General features: G+C 34.7%; 1 protein-coding gene and 1 pseudogene across 1 annotated transcript in view; both read left to right on the top strand.

Annotated features, from left to right (window-relative positions):
* Positions 1–20806, top strand: part of AP4E1 (adaptor related protein complex 4 subunit epsilon 1) — a 52469-nt gene extending 31663 nt beyond the window's left edge. Inside the window, exons 15-21 of the mRNA XM_025038750.1 lie at positions 1142–1256; positions 4386–4509; positions 8517–8775; positions 13007–13561; positions 14703–14893; positions 16613–16770; positions 17774–20806. Of these exons, the coding sequence (XP_024894518.1) occupies positions 1142–1256; positions 4386–4509; positions 8517–8775; positions 13007–13561; positions 14703–14893; positions 16613–16770; positions 17774–17934 (1563 nt within the window). The 3' untranslated portion in view covers positions 17935–20806. The remainder of the gene's footprint in view (positions 1–1141; positions 1257–4385; positions 4510–8516; positions 8776–13006; positions 13562–14702; positions 14894–16612; positions 16771–17773) is intronic.
* LOC112469756 lies at positions 16274–16392 on the top strand (annotated as a pseudogene).
* Positions 20807–21087: the final 281 nt, after the last annotated feature.

Below are 21087 nucleotides of genomic sequence, written 5' to 3'. Positions count from 1 at the left end.
GCAGAGGACTTCCTCTAACATTTGGTAGGCATTCGAGAGACATTCATTGAAACGATGAATAAACATGCCATACATAGTATTAAATTCGAAGTGACCACACTTTCCCTTTTTTCAATAAAAGATAATGATAACATAGCTTCATCTCTTAAGAATCTTATTGAAACCAAACCTTTCCAAATTCAGAATGTGTTATGCCACTTAAATGTTTGAGAATTACCTGCTGTTCTAAATTATCTGAACTGCTTGCATACACTTGGCTAAATCAGAAGCAAATCTCTGGTTCCTGATGTCATCACTGCTATATCCTCTTGTGTATATCTCATTTTTCTTTCTTTCCTCTTTTTCCTTTTTCTCTTTCCCCTTACTCTTTCTTTATCTCTAATTTCTTTTCATCACTCTCATGTACTTTTCTGTTCTTCCTGAAATGAAGTAATTTTTCATAGATTTGTGAAAAAGCGTTTTCAGGTACAAGGGAATCAGTTAAATCAAAAGAACCTATGTGTATGTTACTTACATGGTAAAAAGGGCTTTGTAGATGTTATTAAGGATTTTGTGATGGAGAGATTATTCTGGATTAATCAAGTAAGCATAATATAACCACAGGGTTCTTTTAAAAGTGAGGCAAGAGGTCACAGGAGAAGACAAAATAACAATAGAAGCAGAAATCAGAATAATGTGGCCATTAACCAAGGTGACCTCTAGAAGCTGGAAGAGACAAGGAATTTATTATTCTCCCCTGGAGCCTCCAGAATGAACTAGCCCCCCGCAACAGGAAACTAATACAGATTATAGCTCCTAGTGTATGTGTCTCCTCTAGTAGATTACAAGTCTCATCAGTGCATTAACTATATCTTCCTTTGTCTCAGTCGTAGCATCTAACATGATGCCCTGATACATTGGATGCTCAAAAATGTATTCTTCAATGCAGTGAAATCAGTAATAACTGCAAATGACTTACATTGTTAGATAATTAGCTGTGTGATTTGTTATAGATGTTTCAGAAATTTAGACAGGTAGCACTTTTGGAATTGAAGTTCTGTTTCACTGAAAAAAATTTTAGCATATATGGACTGAAAGTACTTATGTGAATGTACAATCTACTGTTTAGGGTAAATTTTTTACTTCTGAATTTTTAATACAGGTAGATGCCTCCTTATCTTTTCTGGATGGTTACGTGGCCGAAGAACTCAGTCAGGGGGCAGCACCTTACAAACCTCACCACCAAAGGCAGGAAGAAAAACTTTCTCAGGAAAAAGGTAATTTTTCATGAATTTATAAGCTATATTATAGGGACATCATTTTTTTATGCATGTAAGTAAATAACAGGATATTTACTTTCATTATCCCTCTTTAAATCTTCTTGTGACTTGTTTATACTGAGCAGCAATTTGAAAATCCAAAAATAAAAAGTTAGCCTAAAGGTATTCCCAAAGTCACAGGCTTTCATATACATATGAAGTGCATGAGAGATAACAGCCATCCTGGAATTTTGAAAGACCTTGAAAGTTGAATTATCACTGTGCTAGATGGCTGACAGATACTAGTGTGGGTATATCTGTAAAAAAAGTTTCAGTAGAAAACTCTGGTTACTATGGACTCGTGAGTTTCAGTTGCATTCTGAATAGTTTTATATGTCTTAAGTATGTTAGAATGCTCCCTCCAACAAAATACCTGATCAGTGAAGTTAGGAACAGCTAAGAAAAGAATGAATAGCTGTACATTTAAGAAACATAGCTTGTCAGGGAAAGACTTCTGTCATGATTTTGGTAAGGAGGAAATCTTTGAGATATTTGGATGATGGATAGGAAGTATGTATATGAATAAAGGGAGACCACTGAATATTATATATATAGGGATTCAGAATGTTAATACTGAAAAGTTCAATAATGAAAGATCTCTTTTTTTCTATTCATCGTTTAATGACTTTTGTTGAGTACTTACTATTCTCCAGGCTCTGTGCTAGTCACAACTAAAATGGTTGATCCTAAAATGAGACCAAAAAGTCTAAACACTAATAATAGGCTTGATGTTATTTTTTTGTAGAGTATTTGCTCTTTTAAGGTTTTTAACATATTATTTAGTACAGTGATACCCAATGGCCCAGAAAATTCAGTTTTCTTTCAAAGGGCAATCAGTTTAACTCCTTATATATCGATAGAAAATGTACAGGAAAAAAAATTAAGTTTTGAATTACAATTGCTGGACTTGTGACTATCTTGCATATAGAAGCTTTATGACATCCAGGACATGGAGGGAAAATCTAGAGTTCCAGAGTGACAGATGTGGTCCAATTGTCCTGTTTCCTTATTCTAAAATGTCTGGAGGTCATCAGTTGCTATTACTGTAATTCAGGGATGGGGTAGGGAAGGGGAGATAGGACAAGGAGCCTAATTCCTGGCACTGCCTGTTTTCTTTCTTAAAATAATTTAAGTTGCTGATGTAAATATAGTAGATAACCCTGGAATTCCCCGAGCTAGTGCATTCCTTTGCCAAGTACATCTTTTTTCCCATAGAATATTCATTATAAATGGGGTTAAGCTCTCAAATTAGGCTCTTTTCTTCTCCTCCCAAATCTATTTTTCAAAAGTTCTCTAAAGTAAAAATAAAATTTTATGAGCTTATACTGTCTGTTATGGAAAAAGAGATCAGTTATGAGACAGGACATAGCAAATGCTTAATAAATACTTGAGGAATCAGTTATAAAATTATATATCTTAGAATTGGACTGGCTATAAGACAAAATAAAGGATGGGAAACTGGTATTTTTGGACTAAAAAGTTGTTAATTCTGGAACCCTTCAAGTATCAGTCAGTTCTGATACTGACCTTATTTGAGATTTTTATAAATCATTTGCATAATCACAAAGAGAGATTTTAAAAATAATGCAGATTTTCGAGCCCCGTTTCTATACCTTCTGTATCTAAATCTCTGAAAGCTTGGCGATATGTATAAAAAGGTCTGTGGGTGATTCTACAAAGCCAGCTTGACCCTGGTTATCAAATCAGCATTTTCAAACTGTTGAACTAGTTTGAACCCTTCACTTTCCTAAGAAATTAAGGTCTAGTTCATATATCTAGTTAACACCTACCCTACGTCAAGAACTCAGTTCTCTTGATTACTAATTAGCTCATTTTTTTCTCTTGCATATTGATTCCTCTTCTATATCATTTGTTTAGCTAACAAACAAGCATTTATTTAGTACTCTTTGGATTAGGTGCTGTTTCCTTTGGAGGAGGCAAAATAACATAATAGTTGAGAGTGCAGCTCTGGAACCAGAGTATCTGATTTCTTATCTGGCTCTGTCATTTCTTGTCTTAGTAATCTTGGGTTCAAGTCCATGACAAACTCTTTGCCACAGTTTCTTCATTTGTAAAATGAAGATAATAATTACAGAAGTTCACATTTATATTTTCTAAGATACTTTTTATGATTTGCATTGTAATCCAGTTTAAAAAGATACATATACCAGTAGGGATTAGGCTCAGCTAAATAGCATATTCGAAAACAAACAAAGAGGCGCCTTATCAAGGTAGAAGGTTATTGTTCTTTCCCATTAAAGAAATTCATAAGTAGGCAACCTGGGATTGACGATTGCTTCATGACTATAAAAGAGGAAAGGAGAGAAAAAAGATGTTTTTTCTTCCAGAATTCCTCCCAGAAGTTGCACACAAAACATGTGCATAATTTCATTAGCCAGAACTCAGTCAAATGGCAAAGGAGTCTGGAAATGTCATCTCTTTTTGGGTGTTTATATATCTAGCTAAGAATTGAGGGTTCTATTACTTCAAAAGAAGAAAATAGATATTGGCATCTGCTCTCTACAATAACGATATGAATTTTCATGGCTCCGATTGAATTCATTTGGGTATGCAGACTTGAAGGAATCTGAACCTGAATAAATCTTGTTCTTTGTTAGTAAGGGAGATTTCACATTGAGGGTTCTGTCTGTCAGTTTGGTATAGGAATGTACCCAAGAGCATGTTTTTTATTAGGCAAAAACATGGTCGTCTCTTCATAGCTTAAACACTTTTGCATGAGAACAGCAACTTTTCAGTAGACCTGGTTTATCAATTGTCTTTCCTAACTAAATTCTTTTTTAGCTTCTAAGGGAGGTAAAATTATAAAAAAGAAGAACTATCTTTGGTTAACTAGTAGTATGAAGACTCTAGTAGACATTCAATAAATCATAGCTGCTTTATTATTACTATAAATATTTGATTAGAACATTTCCAAAGTCCTTCCCAGTTAACAAAATTCCACTCACTGGATTCTAGTCTTCAATTATTTTATTTCAGTAGTAAATAATAACTGATAATTTTTCCTTTTAAAAAATAATTTTCTCTTTGTCTTAAATACAAACCTCTGTTATTGTTTTAAAATTCTAGTTCTCAATTTTGAACCGTATGGACTCTCCTTTTCTTCATCTGGCTTCACTGGACGACAGTCTCCTGCTGGCATTTCTCTTGGTTCAGATATATCTGGGAATAGTGCAGAGACAGGGCTGAAAGAGTAAGTTCAATTCCTATTGAAATCAAAAACATGGGAGTCCTTAAATGTAGAAGGATTCCTGAAAGCTAAATTCTACTTGGGCTCTTGTTTCAGTTGTTTCTATTTATTGCTTGCAAAGTGTTGATACTGTTCAGTTGTCCTTATACTTTAAAAGAGCTTGCTTACTTCTAAGACATCATAGGATGTATACAACCTTTACACATAGTAATGATGTGTGTGCTATTACTACATATTATATGTATGTGTGTGTATATATACATATGTTTGTGTGTATATATATACATATATATGTGTGTGTGTGTGTGTGTGTGTGTGTATCTCCTTTCTCAGCCTAAAAGAAGTGTATTAGAACTTAGATACCCAGGTGAATATTCAGCATATCATTCTACATTTCTTGTAATTTACTTCTTATAACCATCTCATTGGAAGAGTGGCAAATATAAACATAAAATAAGGTGATTGACTTCACTTGAGGAAGTTGTATACTTTGCTCAAAATGCTTTCAGAGCTTCTTTCTAGCCACCTTGAAAATTGGTGATACATGTGTCTAATGTTTTACGTAAAGCCAAATCTTCATCCTTTTTAAGTACATTTTGATTTTGGAGATATAAATAAATTACTTTTAGAAATATGATTACATTAATAAAGTGAGAAAATTTATGTAAAGTGCCTCACAACCCAATACATTATAAGTGATTGATATTAATAGTTATCCTCGCCATCATTGTCATCATTATCCAAAACCTGAGTTTATGAAATCAAATTATTAATAGTTGTCCTTGCCGTCGTTGTCATCATTATCCAAAACCTGAGTTTATGAAATAAAGTTAGTGATCAATCTGGATGTCTTTGGCCCATACCTTGTTGAAACATAAAGTAATGAAAATGGCTTTCTTGTTTGTGTAGAAGCTTCTTCTAGAAGAGTTTATGTGTTTTGAGTAATGACAGCATTGTTGGAATAAGTGTGATAAAATCTCAAAGGTGACAACTTTGAAAGATGACTTTTGAATTTCGAGTTCTCATGTTTATTAAGGAATCAGTCACCTTATTTTATGTTCCTCTTTGTATTTGTCAGTCTTCCAGTGATATGGTTATAAATATTTCTCAGAAGAATGATATAGATTATGAGGAATGTAGAATGATATGCTCAATGAAATGGCATAAGTTAAAATTCTCTTTCTTAGCCTTTTTTCTTTCTCTGTTGACACCCCTTTCTTTTTCAGAATTTGATTTTTGTATTCCAAGCTTGAGGAGCAGATACAGTTTGTGGGCATGTGATGGTGGAGTGATAGCAATTAAGTGCCTCAAACAGGGAACAAAGGGATGAGGAAAGGAGAAACAGGAACTCTCTCAATCCAAGGAGGAAACTTAGTCCCTTTGACCTACACAACAGACTACAGTATCTGCTTTTTTGTATTGAACTAGGATCTGGGGGACTTGACAGGGCCTTGTAATTCTATACATATGCATATACTACCCTCAGAGAAATGGCATTTGGCAAAGCTGCTAAGGAATTACAAATATGCTATGTTATCGTAAAATGGAACATGAGGGATGAATTTAAAATTCCTTTCCAAAGAGGACCATAGCTCATACCTTATTTCAGATTAGGAACCTTTGTGGTAATTGGCAAGGTGAATCAGCTTTAGAGAGGAGACAGTAGTGCTTTTGTAGTCTCTGGCAAGCTGAGAATAAAGTAGTAGCCAGCCCAATTTAGAATTTTCTTAACTTAAGCCCTATTATAGACAGCACCCTACCTCAACTGGCAATTCCTAGAGCCGCATTAAAATATATCCCTAATCTTTTGAAGGTTGCTGAGCCAGAATGTACATCTGTGTTTGAATGGTCTGAATAAAAATAATACAAAGGTATACCATATAACACCACAAATTATATTTTTATTGTCCTGTCAAAGGTGGCTCATGTTTAAAACAATTCTTTTACAATATGTTTAATATCATATTTTCTATATGAAATGGCCTTATGCTGCTCTGTTGTTTTCCTACTTTTTAGACTGTCTATATATAATGAGTAACAGAAAATTCATGTTGATAATAGGCATGTTTGCAGATGAAATAAGCCAGAAAATCTTTAAAATAGCTCAAGCCTCCTTTTGGGGTTATTTTTCCTCCCCTTTCCCATTCCTGATGTTGTGGGCTGAGTTCCCTGAGAAGCTCACAGTGTGATAGAATTTAGCATTCAGAATATTAAGGAGTGCCCTTGGAATCAACACTTGTGGAAGGAAGGGGGAAAGAAACAGGTTTGGGCAGAGGTAAGAAGTTGAGATGCCATACAGTACCAATGACAGCCTCTGCTGACCCCATAGGGAGCTTGGAAGCTAGAATGGTCCTTTGGAGTTGTCCTGTGTTTGGCCAGAATCGGTGGCTAGACTCTATATATTCTGTTCATTAGTCAGTGGATGTGGGCTGCCCTAGGACGGGGCATGATCTCCAGTGAGGTTGCCCTCTGCAGCTAAGGCAGTCCCCGAGGGGATTGCACTCCCAACTGAAGGAGCAACAAGTCCTTCATAGAAGTGGGGTCTGGATGGAACACCCCAGTGTCTACCACACCTGTCTTTTTTTGTTAAACTAATATTTGAATCATTTTTAGTAAAACTTGAGGAGTTACTTTTTTTTTTTTTTTTAAATGATATGTTTTGGTAAATAGGGTTATAGAAACATTGTAATCTTGCTGTGAACATTCATGAATCCCTTTGGGTTGCTGCCGTTGAGCATCCTAGAGATGTTGGGGGTCACTTTAGTGGCTCCCAGGACCACTTTTGAATCTGCTCATGTAAAGACAACCAGTTTTCTTCTAAGAGATTGATAGATAATGAACAGTTTTTATTTTTTAAAAAACTTTTTAGAAAACTCTTTTGGTACCTGAAAGAAAGGGAGAAATGAAGACATGTAAAGGAACTTTCCGCAGCAAAATTTTTTGAGGAGGAATGGACTAATTCCCTGTAGGTCATTTTTTAATAACATTCAGATTTTCTTTCAGCCAATTAGTACTTAATAACATTAGTTCTTCACTCAGTATGAAGTATAGCTGCCTGTTTTTGTTTCTGGCTTAGTCCAACAAATTATAAGGGAATGGTAATCAGGAAAAATATTTCTGAGTCTTTCTTTTAGAGTCATTTTATGATCTGCTTATTTTTTAGTACAAATTTTAAAAATGCTATTTTGGACCATGACAAGGATGCTTAAATGAGCCAAGTGCCAAGGACACATAGTTCTTATATGAAAACAAAGAGATAATCTTTGACTTTTTCAGCCTGCACTTATGATTATATTAGTCACTCCATATTCATAGCTGTAACTTTCAGGACAATAGTAGGTGAGCCCAAATTCTGATCACTACTTTAATTCTTCTTCAACCGAGGTCTAAAAGCCTCCTAACCTTCATGCTTTTCCCAGAAATCTTACTTTTTTCTTTTATAAATCGTTTTATTTTTATAAAGGTACATTATAATTGTTGAAACTGTAGCTAGTGTTCATATTAAGAAAACCTTTTGGATTAAAGGCAAGTTTACATATAGGAGTGGATTTCAATCTTTTTTTTGCTTTCAACAGGATTTTATTTAATGAATTTATGTAGAGTTCATTCTTTCATTGAGTGATTATAGTTAAACTTAAAAGGTGTTTTTCTTACTCATCAGACTTAAAGATATTTTTGAAAAGTCAGTGGAGGAAAGGAACTGCTTTATAGTAGTTCTATTTTTGGACAACTTACTTAAACAATTAAATGAAAATTAAATGATCTGAAGTTTTAAACTAAATCTAGAGTTCTGTTATGTTAAATCTTTTGGCTGGAGGGAGGGGGTATGTTGGCTGTAACTAAAATAAAATCTAGAGATCTAGGTTTTACTTCTGGCATATAGAATATAATATAATATGAAAGTTGTTTCTAAAAGACAATGGCAATGATGTGTTTTTTAAAAATGCCTCAAGAAAGTAATTATTCAGCAATTATTTAAATTGACTTGATTTCATTATCAATCTCCAAAGGACAAATAGCTTGAAGCTGGAAGGTATAAAGAAATTGTGGGGGAAAGAGGGCTATCTTCCCAAGAAGGAAAGCAAAACTGGTGATGAAACTGAAGCTCCGCCTGTTTCTCAAGAGAGTATAATGTTGGAGAATGTAGATCAAACCACAGCCAAAAAAGATCAATCTCAAGTCCTCACCCAATCTAAAGAGGAGAAAGAAAAGCAGCTGCTGGCATCATCATTATTTGTGGGGCTAGGATCAGAAAGTACAATCAATTTGGTAAGTAGTCAGTTATATTCCTTGGAGAATTTATATCCCGTTTTGTACAAAAACACTGGCTCTGTAAAAGCTCTTGGTCGTCATTATATACATGGTGGGAGATGGCTTCCTCAGCTCCAGAACTTCTAATGACACACTTTTTATATTCCTGAAAGAGAAAATTTAATTGGCTCAGCTTGAGTCAGGTATTCTCCTTAGTCCAGTCAACTAGGGTAGGATCAGGGTCCAAATAAAGTTACAGATAGGACCATGGGTATTTTCACTCCTGTGGGTGGAGGACAGTTCTCAATGGGAAAGGGGCTTGATGGAAATACTGTTATGATAATAGTTCAACAATAATGATATGTCTATGGAAAAAGTACTTCTTAGAGTGATATTTTTAATAGTGAAAAATAGGAATCAGTTAAGGTGTCTAACAAGAGAATGGTAACATAAATTATATTAGCTCAGAATATTACTCAGCCATTAAAAATGATAAATACTGCATTATAAAATAAAAATACTTTCAACAAGCCCAATCCCATCTGATCTTGGAAGCTAAGCAGGGTCAGGCCTGGTTAGTACTTGGATGGGAGACCACCTAGGAAGACCAGATGCTGTAGACGTAAAAAATAAAAAATAAGGGATTGTTAGATGACAAGGTCCTTGCAATCTGTGAGGTTAACCAAGGGTTGCCTCACCTAAAAAATTTTTAAAAATAAAAATACTTATATTAAAAACAATATAAAATTTTATTTATACCTTGCCTATAACTTAAGAAGATAAAAGTGTTTTGAGACTGAAAAGAATTATATAAAAATGAAAACTATATTCAGTCATTACAACTGTGATGATTTTCAAAAGTTTTTATGCTGATATGTTATTCTCATGGTAAAAGAATGAAAAATTGGAGTGAAGGACAGGTGCTATTTTTGAGCATCCGAGAATTCCATGTCATTTTACATTTTATGGGCTGATGAATCTAAATAGTGAAAAATTGTGATTAGAGCGACATTTTCTTCAGTTTTACATCATTCCAGTTTTTTCAGCCTCCTTTTCCCTTGGCGGAATTTTCCCTCCATCACTGTCAACACTAGGCCAGACTCTAGGCTACAGTCTTTGCCTATATCTCTCTCTTTTCTAGATCCCATTTCTGTCAGACTTGATATTCCCTCCTAAAAAACAAAAAACAAATTCAGCCTAAAAGTATTAATAAGTAATGTATCTTAATGCTTTCTTATTCAACATTTGCGGTCCAACAGCAAAGTGACTAATCTTGGGTCTTTGAGTTGTTCCAGTAGGCTGTGGTAAGGGTACTATTGAATGTTCTGGCTCTGATAGGGCAGTCATCAGTGGTCAAAGTGCACCAGGTGAGATCATCTAGGTCACAGTGCACCCAGGCTTAGGTAGTACTCTGAGTTGTGAGCGTTATTGCTGATGTAGAAGGATTTCTGCCTTCTCAACAAAGTGCATAGATATCAGTTAGAGTCTTCCTCAGGAGAATTAGTCAGGGTGACAAATTAATTTTCAGACTATTTTTTGTGGTGGGCTTGAAATCAGAAATGTAATTAGTATGTTTTTCTGATTAAGTTATGCTAAATCCTTTTCGGGTTACTCCTTATATATTTTTTCACCCTCAGCTATCACTAGAATAGTTTTAAAAAGCAAAAAGGAGTGTTTTATGGGACCCTGAATTCTGTGAGGAACTGTGTTGTAACTCAGATGGCATTATGCAGAGAAGAGGGGAAGCAAATGATTACATAAAATTAGCATGTATCCTCTCATTCCTCAACCCTAACTTTCCTGTCATTAGAGCAGAGCAGATAGGATTGGCACTGGCTGTACATAGATCAAGGCTATATTGATGTATTGCACCTTAACTTTTATTTTTAGGTCTGTGTTCCATTTTTAGTTGATTTTTTTACATAGTTCACTGTAAGGGTCAAGAGTCAAGGTTTGTTTTTCTTTTTTCCCCCTTTGCCTTTTATTTCGCCTTTATTTTTAAAAGACATTTTCTCTAGGTAATGAATTCTAGGTTGACTGTTTCTTTTATTTAAATATTTTAACAAAGATGTCACTCCAGTGTCTTCTGGTGTGTTTAGCTTCTGATTAACTGCACATTAGACAGTGCTGAAGAAAAGATTGTTAACTCGAAGACAAAGTAATAAACTATCCAAATGAAAATCAGAGAAAAAGAAAAGGCAAAACAAAGAAACAGAAAAAAACTGAGAGTGTCAGTGACCTGAGGAATAATATTGGGCAGTCTAATGTACAGTAGTCCCCCCTTATCCACAGGGGTTACATTCCAAGACCCCCAATAGATGCCTGAAACTGTGGATAGTACTGAACCCTATATATACTATGTTTTTTCCTATACATAAATACCTATGATAAAGTTTAGTTTATAAATTCGGCACAGTAAGAGATTAACAATAATAACAAGATAAAACAATTATAACAGTATACGATAATAAAAGTTACATGAATATGGTCTCTCTCTCTGAAAATACCTTATTGTGCTGTACTCACCTTTCTTCTTGTGATGATGCCAGATGAAAAAATGCCAAATCTATTCTTGGATTTGTGGAACCATCCTTTACTTGCAGTAAGTGGCTTAATGTCACTTGCTTCAGGGTATCCATTGCTGAAGTCTTTGTTTAGGGTCAGTTCTTTCTGGCGTAACACATTGCCATAAATCAAAACACGTTTTCTGTTCATGTCTTCCACTCCCAATTTAATACTTTTTCCATCTTAACTAGACATTTATTATACACTGTGGCTGAAACTTTTGCAGTTCGAGTTGTGACAGCAAAACTAGCACGAATTTCTTTTTCCTTCTTCACAGTTTCATGGATAAAGATTCATTCTTAGCAACCTCAGCATACAATTTTTGTCTTTCCTTATTAAGTCAAGAACTTTCACCTTTTCACCTAAAGAATGTACTTAATGGCTTCTCTTTAGCATATTCGAATTGCTAGCATTACTGCTCTTGTGCTTTGGGGCTGTTGTTAAGTAAAATAAGGGTTACTTGAACACAAGCACTGCAGGACAGCCTGACAACTTAGATGGCTACTAAGCAACTAATGGGCGGGTATATACAGCGTGGATATGCTGGACAAAGGGATGATTCATGCCTCGGGATGGACACACACTACTCCAAACACTGTGTAATTTAAAACTTATGAATTGTTTATTTCTGGAATTTTCTGTTTAAAATTTTTGGACGGTAGTTGACTGAGAGTAACCGAAACTGTGGGTAATGGAAACCATGGAAAGCAAAACCACAGATAAGGGGGGACTACTGTATGTCCAGTTCAAGTCCCATGGCTATCGTAGTGGAAGTCCTTCACCCACTCCTCCCTCTTGTTTTTGTGTTAATACAATGTTAATTCTTGTTTGATGACTTCCAAATTGAAATGTAGGAGACAAACTATGCTCTGAGTTAGAAGAGATGTTGGGACTTGAGGGAATAGGAGGATATGAAAAGGAAACGAAAGTTCTGGTTACCTAGAATCATGTGAAGAGTGGCCACATAGTGTTACAACTCCCAGGAGGATGGAGGCATAGACTTAGACTTAGAATAGTGCCAGACTGCTACACTGATTCTAAGTAGAACTTTGTGAAGCAAGAAGTCAGACCATTCCTCAGGAGGTTACCTCAAGGATAACAAATTGACTGTTCCCGTCTCGAGTTTGTAGCAAACATCACTGGTCACTTATGGGATTCTTTCTTGCTGTGTGCTCCAGTTAGCTACTACTACTAGTGATTCTTGAAGTAAAATCAGTTTTTTGTCCATTTATTGACTCAAATTATAATTATTATAGATTACTGAATCAGTTGAGCCATTCCTGTATTTGAGGGTACCTTAGCTTCTGCAAGACAACTCTAGAAACTCAAAAAATGGCTATGTTTTTCACTGTTTTTAATTTGCACAATTCTGTACTCTAGTATTCTGAAATCTAACAAGTTTTTAGAATTGTTCACAATTTACCTTTTAACCTTATTTCTTTTTCTGATTTTATGTGTTTTTAATGAGAAATAAGCTTTAGCTAATAGTTCAAAGTAATGTAGCTGTCAGAATTTCAGAGCTTAACATTTTGTTCATCTCTGATTCTTTTTTTAATCTCTGCTTTATAGATAGAACTTTAGCAAGTTAGTAAAATTGCTCATTTGAAATTATAGAAAAATGTTTGAAATTCATGACTAGAAGAATGATTTCTTTTTATATTATTATGGTGTTTCATTTTTGCAGCTGGGAAAAGCAGATAACGTCTCTCACAAGTTCAAAAGAAAATCAAAAGTCAAGGAAACCAAAACTGAAGAAACAACCAGTGCTTATAATACGACCTGTCCTTCCTTTAGTTCTTTATCAAGTGTGACTTATGAAGATTATTATTTGGATAATTTGCAGGATAGAGGAGACAAAGAATTAAATAAATTTACTCTCAGTTCAGAACTTTTGGATTCTGAATCACTCACTGAACTGCCCTTAGTTGAGAAACTTTCAAATTGCAGGCTATCTAAACCTTCATTGTTTGCGGATAACAACATGGAAGTTTTTCACCCTCCTCAATTCACTGCAGCCTCAGTTGGCAATGAAATCTCTTTAGATTCCTGTTTGTTGGAAGAAACTGCTGAACACATGCATTCAGATCCTATAGATGTCTGTAATGATGAAAACATGTCGGTGTCTTCTTACAAAATTTGGAAAGATGATTGTTTATTGATGGTCTGGTCAGTTTCTAATAAGGGTAGTTCAGAATTGAAAAGTGCTAACTTAGAAATTGCTCCTGCAGAAAATTTCAAGGTAAGACAATGAATGGTTTATTATTTCTGCCTTAAATGCATAGTGCTTATTGTTTCTGCTGTTGGCTCTTCTGATGGTTTATACATTTCTTCCACATTCTTTTTTCCTCTTTAGCAAAAAAGTAAAAGATGTGACAGATTTTTTACTATCTTGAGTAGGGATGAATTATTTAAGAGAGACAAGGAAACATAATAAAGATTGTATTGGAGAGGGCCATAAATATAAAGTGAGGTTTGATAGAACACAGTAGTAAAGAATATAGGCTCTTGACTCAGAGTGCTTGTCTTTGAATCTTGCTTCTGCTGCTTATTAGCTGTGTTATGTGGTCCAATTATATAACTGCCTTGTGCCTTGGTTTCTTCACGTTTAAAGTGAAGATGTTAATAGTGTGTGCCTTTGCTCAGGCATCAATTCTGTTTCTTCCCTAGCTCAAGGAGACTGCTATTGTAATTCCTGGAAATATGCTCATTGCATATTGTGTGGATGTCCTTGGTGGAGTTATAGTGAGATTTGATCAGTGATCCATATTCCATAAAACTGACCCAGTTTCTTCTATGAGCTAGAATGTGTTGAATGGGATATTACCTGGGCCTGATCAGGGCAGAAGTTCCTGACTCTAGATGTGCACTAGAATCACTTGTGGAACTTAAAAAAACAAAACAAAACAAAACCCAGTCCAGTTGCCTGAGCTTTACCACCAGAGCTTGAGTAAGGGTGGAGAATGAGAAGGAAAGATAACCTGTGTGTGTATATATATATATATAAGTATGTGTGTGTGTATATGTATGTATGTATACACACACCCATATACATTTTTTTTTAACTCTCTTAGCTTTAAAATTCTGGTGCTAGCCAGGATTGAGAGCCATAATACTAGAGTTTAATAATATTTTTTGTTCTTAAATTACATAGAGATTTTCATTGTAATGACATTTGTTACATAATTTTGACCTGTTTCTTAATTATCTTTGATAGTGAATTTCTCTCAAGTGAAATTATCAGTCATCTTCAGATTGTGGTTTGTTATTAACATCTCATAATAGTATATTTTTATACCACTTGAATTAAGTAGAAAATTGATATTCATATGATAGTCTATGTTGATTCCTTCTTTTAATACTTTTATTACTTTTATTTACAGATCACCGAGCAACCTGGATGCTGCTTGCCTGTAATAGAAACAGAGAACACCAAAATCTTTCAATATAGTGTGCAGATAGAAAAACCGTTTACAGAAGGGAATCTTTCTGGTTTTATAAATTATCAAATGATGGACACTCATGCTGTTCAGCTTGAATTTTCAGTAAACTTATCACTATTAGATTTCATTAGGTAAATGTTTTCTGGAATGTTAATTTAGGTTATTCATTTATTCAGCAAATATTTATTAGTCCTCTTTTCTGGACAGAAGCACTGTGCTAGGTTCTAGGGTTTACAGCAATTCAAAACTAGACACAGTCCCTACCTTTAGGAAGTGTCCAGTCTAGGGAGGAGACATTGAACAGTCATATAAATGCATATATAATTGTGAATTGTGCTATGAAGAGAAAGTATGTAGTACAATGACTGATTATAGTTATAGGACCTGATTTAGGTTGGGGTTGGTTAGTGATCTTGGAAAACTTCTGAGAGAAACTAATATTAATGTTTAAACTGAAATAACTAAAGATTCTGCATAACTTTTAAAAAAACTTAAAGTTTCTCTGATTTGTGTTTTATTTATTTGGTTAATTCTTTTGTAAAATCTGTTCAGTGAGCTTTAGAGATCTGCAAGAGAATTATTCAACAAATTTATTAAAATTTTATTAGTCATGCAGTAAGTAGCATTATACTAGGCACTGTGCATTGTTACCAAAATAATTGAAAATGATCTCTTAACTCTTCTCTCATTTAGTGTTGTGAATATATTGTACTATATTCAGACATTTTTAAACATGAAAGTTGCCTGAACTAAGAATGCAGAATACCAGTGATTATCTTTAAAATTGTTTTAATTTCCACACATCCACTTGTGTTACACTATTATAATTTTTGCCCACTTTTAAAGTCTTTTAGTAAGAATATGTTTATCAATCTGTCAGAGTATTTATGCCCATATCGCTATATAAGATAGAATCCAGCCTTCGAAAAACTTATTCTTTGACTATGAAGGTGTATCTTATATATACTTAAGAAGCACTATATATAACATGAACAGTTCTTTGTGTATTAATAAAATCCTCTGTATCTTTAAAAACATTTTTCTTAATTATAAAGTCAATACATACTTATTATAGAAATTCAAATCCTGTAGAAGAATTAAGTCAAATGTAAAAGTTCCCTGTAATCTCACCCTGAGATACCCAGTGTTAACTATTTAATCTTCAGTCTCATGAACCATTTAAAAATATATATTTGCTGAAATCCTCTTTTGGTCTATTTTATTTAAGGTCCTTTGTATTTAAGGGTCTTTGTATTCATACTCTTGTATATGACTTTAATAGAGTATCTCATTATCCCCAAATCCAAAATTAACACGAAAGAAAAGTTTTATATTTGAATGATTCATGAAATTAGTTGGTAAAATTTTACTGAAATTACTAATACTCAGGAAAAGAGAGAACTGGGTGATTTATTTGCACTTTAGTAACATCTCTTGCTTTCATTATTTTCAGCAGGTAGGAAGATGATGGTTAGCATCTTAATTATATTTGGTTCAAAAACATAAGTTTTGTCTACGGCCATGCCACCCTAAACAAGCCCGATCTTGTCTGATCTCGGAAGCTAAGCAGGGTCAGGCCTGGTTAGTACTTGGATGGGAGACCACCTAGGAAGACCAAGTTCTGTAGATGTAAAAAATAAAAAATAAGGAATTGTAAGTTGCCAAAGTCCTTGCAATCTGTGAAGTCAACCAAGGGTTGCCTCGCCAAAAAACAAAACAAAACAAGTTTTGTGGGTCCCAGATTTACAATGATTGTTTGAGTCCTATGAGTCATTTGAAATGTATGCTTATTTGTTGAGAATCATTTCTTTTTTTTTGGACATCAGTCTAATTTTTAAAATTATTTTCAGGCCATTAAAAATCTCAACTGAAGACTTCGGCAAACTCTGGTTATCCTTTGCTAATGATGTGAAGCAAAATGTAAAAATATCAGACTCTCAAGCTGCTCTGCCTTCTGCCCTAAAGACCCTGCAACAGAAACTGAGACTTCATGTTGTTGACATCATAGGTTCGTAGAGTTATGAAAAGCAAACCTGTGTTTATAAGGGCTTTCTCACAGTCAGAATACAAATCAGCTCTTGTTAAGTGTCAGATTTCTTAGAGTCGTATTTCCTGTTATGAGTATTTTTCAGATGAGTGACTATTAAAGAATTTTTTTGTGATAAAATATACATAATGAAATTTACCATTTTTCAACCATTTTTAAGTATACAGCTTAATGGCATTAAGTACATTCATGTTGTGCAACTGTCAACACCATCATCTTCGGAACTTTTTCTGCTTCCCTAACAAAACCTATACACATTATACACTAACTGCCCATTCTCCCTTCCACTCCAGCCCCTGGCAACCATCATTCAGTTTTCCTTCTCTATGAATTAGACTACTCTAGGTGACTCATATAAGTAGAATCATACAATATTTGTCCTTTTGTTACTAGCGTATTTCACTTAGCATCAACGTCTTCAAGATTCAACCATGTTGTAGCACATGTCAAAATTTCTTTCCTTTTTAAGCTTGAATACTGTTCCATTGTGTCAATATACCACATTTGTTCATTCATCTGTCGATGGACACTTGGGTGCTTCTACTTTTTGGCTATTCTGAATAATGCTGCTGTGAATATGGATGTGCACATAATCTATGTTTGAGTCCCTATTTTCAGTTCTTTTGGTTATATGCCCAGAGTAGAATTGCTGGATAATTCTATATTTAATTTTTGGAGAAACTCTCCTGTTTTCCACAGCAACTGTACCATTTACATCCCCACCAGCAGTGCACAAGGGTTCCAGTTTCTCCATATCCTTACCATCACTTGTTACTTATTTTGATAATTGCCATCCTAATGGGCATAAAGTAGTATTTCATTTGATTTGATTTGCATTTCCTTAATGATCAGTGATGTCGAATATCTTTTCATGAGCTTATTGGCCATATGTATATCTTCTATGGAGAAATGTCTATTGAAGTTGTTTTGAATTAAAGAAATTTTAAATTTTGTTTTGTTGTAGGCAAAGAAGGGCTGTTGGCCTGTCAGCTGCTCCCATCCATCCCTTGCTTACTGCATTTCCGAGTTCATGGTGATGTATTAGCCCTATGGTTCAGATCCTCCTGTCCTACTCTTCCTGACTATTTATTGTATCAGTGTCAAAAGGTGATGGAGGGATCCTAGCGGAAGCTCTGTTTATATTTTACTCCATCAAAATAAATGGTTTACATAGATAACCTATTTACCAAAGTAAAAAGAACTCATGGTACTTATAATGAAAATGGGGATTATTACAAGTTTTGGTTTTATGTGTGTTCTTTATGATTCCTGATCAAGAAAGATCCCCAAGAAACTGTATCCCTAACCACTTACTCAGGATTGTACAGTATGTTTGGGTCCCATGGAGTGACCTAAGCTAATGTTATAAACTGCTCATGATTTATATATCACTTAGTGTAGAGGGACTGAAAATATTTATTTTGTTATAAGTAATTTTATAGCCGATTTACTCTAGTGCTAGCTGATTTGTAGTAAAGCCAAGTCTGAGTTCTCTGCATTAATGGAGAAGAGACATGGAATTAATAATTCCAAACCTAATTCATATTTGGCTTTGGAATGCAGCATATGCTTTTTGGTAGACAAGTCATTACTTTCCATTATGTTCTGCTTTAATCAGTGTTGAACTAAGTTGGCACAGCACACACTAAGTTCAAGAGATCCATGAGCATGCTAGACATTGGGAGATCCAATTTATGAGATAGTTTCTATTATAAATAACTTGATATACATAATTGCAGATAATTTGGCTACAAAATTTGTCTGTTTTCCACTTGCATCTATTTTTAAAATTAAAAGTGAATCATTGTATTCTTATGTTAAAAACTCAGAGCCATTTACAAAATATCATATAGAAATAAAACCCACAAGAGCACACAGATATAAAAGGACTTTTTAGTTATGGCAGATAACTTAGTTACCACTTTGGTTCTTTTGGCAAGTTAAAATTTGTGCTTAGGGTATAAATGGCAAACCATTTTTCCTGGCCTTTGAATCCACTACAACTCACTGGATGCAACCGAAATGGTGACTTAGTATATCCATTCAGGTTCTTCAGTAAATATATTATTTTCATGTTATAGTTGTGCCTATATGGCCTCTGTTAGAACTATTATCAGCCTAACATGAATGATCTACCAGAATTTGAGATTGTACAGTAATGTTTTTAGTATATGTGCTGCCAAAGCGAGCATGATATGTTAATGTTAAAAACTGAAATTGTATTTTATAAAACCTTACGGTGCTGTGGAATTATTTATTATTTCACTTTTTCTGATACTTCACCGTGGAGACTATTCAGGTAATGTAGTTTTAAGTCATTGCAATTAATACTCTGGTTAATTGGTAGTGTTTATCACCTAGGTGTGGAATTCTGGTTTTAGGTTATCTCAGTAATCATAGCTGATCTGAAAGATGCTAAGGAGATTCCCCAGAGCCAATAGATTTCATTAGTCATTTATGTTTAGTATAATCTTCCCTAAAAACAATATTTTTAAAAATTAATTTTTAAGTTACTCTTTTAAAAAAATGTAATGCCTTATTCATCTCATGCTTTTAAAAACACAGTAAAATCTTGATATAAGAGCAATGAAAAGTGACTAGAACTTCCTGTGTAGGTTTCTCTTTTTAAATAGAAGATGAGAGTCATCCTCAAGCTCCCAGCAGTGTCACAGTGAAGGGAATGTGCTGTCTCTGTGGGTGTTGTGGATGCTGGTGGCTAAACTCATCAGCTTCCTTTTTAATCCTACCTCTTTCAGCAGCACCCCCACCTGATTCTGCTGTTACTCCGACAAAGAGATGGGAAGCGCCCTCTCACTTTGCCAGAGGAATGCAGTGTGTAGCAAAGGAGGTGCTCCCAATATTTCGTGTCCTTACTTCCATGCGTTTACATGGTTACTGAGGCTGGGTTGAGTGTGGAGCACTGGTAAGGTACCCAGCAAGCAGATGGACAGCTATCTGAGAGAGATTATAAGAGCCTACTGCTTTGTTATAGGGATGTTCATTAGTGATAGTAGCATCTGTCATGAGAGACATGCTTGACCTATAGATATGTCTAATGGTGGGAGATGTGTATTGGTAGGTTAGGGCTGGGAGCAGGATTTTTGGGTCTGCCAAAGGGAACATGGCAACACTTTTGTTCTTTCTGAACCCGCTAAATAAAAAATAGAGTAACAGGTTTCTACTGAAATGTTTAGTAGAATGTTTACAATTTTTATATTTTTATGGTTTTAAAAACAACAGTAGTTAAGTTCCATATCAGACATCACCAACTTTTTTTGTATTGTGTGAGACATGACTATAAAATAGGAAGAATGGTTACTATTTGTAGATCATCTCCTTACCTTATAGTCAAAATTTAGTGAAGTGAAGGGGCAACATATAGAATAAAAGCTATGGGGGTGGGGTTACTCCGCTGTGTGAATTCTGTGCCAGGCATCTTTGCTGAGAATGCAGGAGACAGAAAGTGTGAATCTGGGAGAGTAAAGGGAAGACAGGCAGCCTAAAGAGCAAGTGAGGGAAGAAAGATCAGACTCCCATCAGAGCAGCTAGATCAGACTCAGAGGAAAGTAGCCCTGAGTAAGGGTCCTTCTAAAAAAACTCAGATGGAAGCTGAGCAGTTTCTAATTGCTTATGTGCCAAGCATGACAACCACAGCATATGCTCTGCAGAGGAGCATTATTTTAAACAAAATTCTATTAGCTACCAAAACAGTTGTGGTAAAAATGCAGTATTTTATTTTTTCTTTATTTTATGTTGATAATATTTTAAAATATTGAGCTATTTTTCTTAATTTTTATGGATAAATGTGATCTTTGTCTCATGATTGTGAGCCTTTAAAGTGCACTGTACCTATTCACATGTCTTTACGGTATTTTTGGAGGGAAAAATGCAAGTGACCAACAACTTAACAGGCATTAATTACCATTTTGGAGTTGAATTCTGTAATTTTAAAAAATTCAGTTAAACATGTAATAAATACAAAGTGATCTATACTGTTCTTTGGTCTATATTTTTTATCTGAATAGCTGAATAATAAGTTGTACTATTCAGTAATTTGATAAGCATTAGCTAAAAGGAGCAAAAGCAATTGGAATGGATGAAAAGAGTAATTTACTTATTATGGCCCATATGAATCTGGTCTGATTGGTTATTAAAAGTAAAGATACTGCTGTTTTTGTATTATGTTCGGAGAGAACTTTGCGGGCTTCAGACAGGTTAGAGCATGGATTGATCCTCAGGTGCCTGTCCATATCCCCTGCTTTCATCCTAGTCTGACCA

This window comes from Pteropus alecto, unplaced genomic scaffold, assembly GCF_000325575.1.
Source record: "Pteropus alecto unplaced genomic scaffold, ASM32557v1 scaffold86, whole genome shotgun sequence".
Classification (NCBI taxonomy): domain Eukaryota; kingdom Metazoa; phylum Chordata; class Mammalia; order Chiroptera; family Pteropodidae; genus Pteropus; species Pteropus alecto.
Note: the sequence above shows the minus strand (reverse complement) of the source record. Positions and strands in the feature narration are given on the sequence as shown.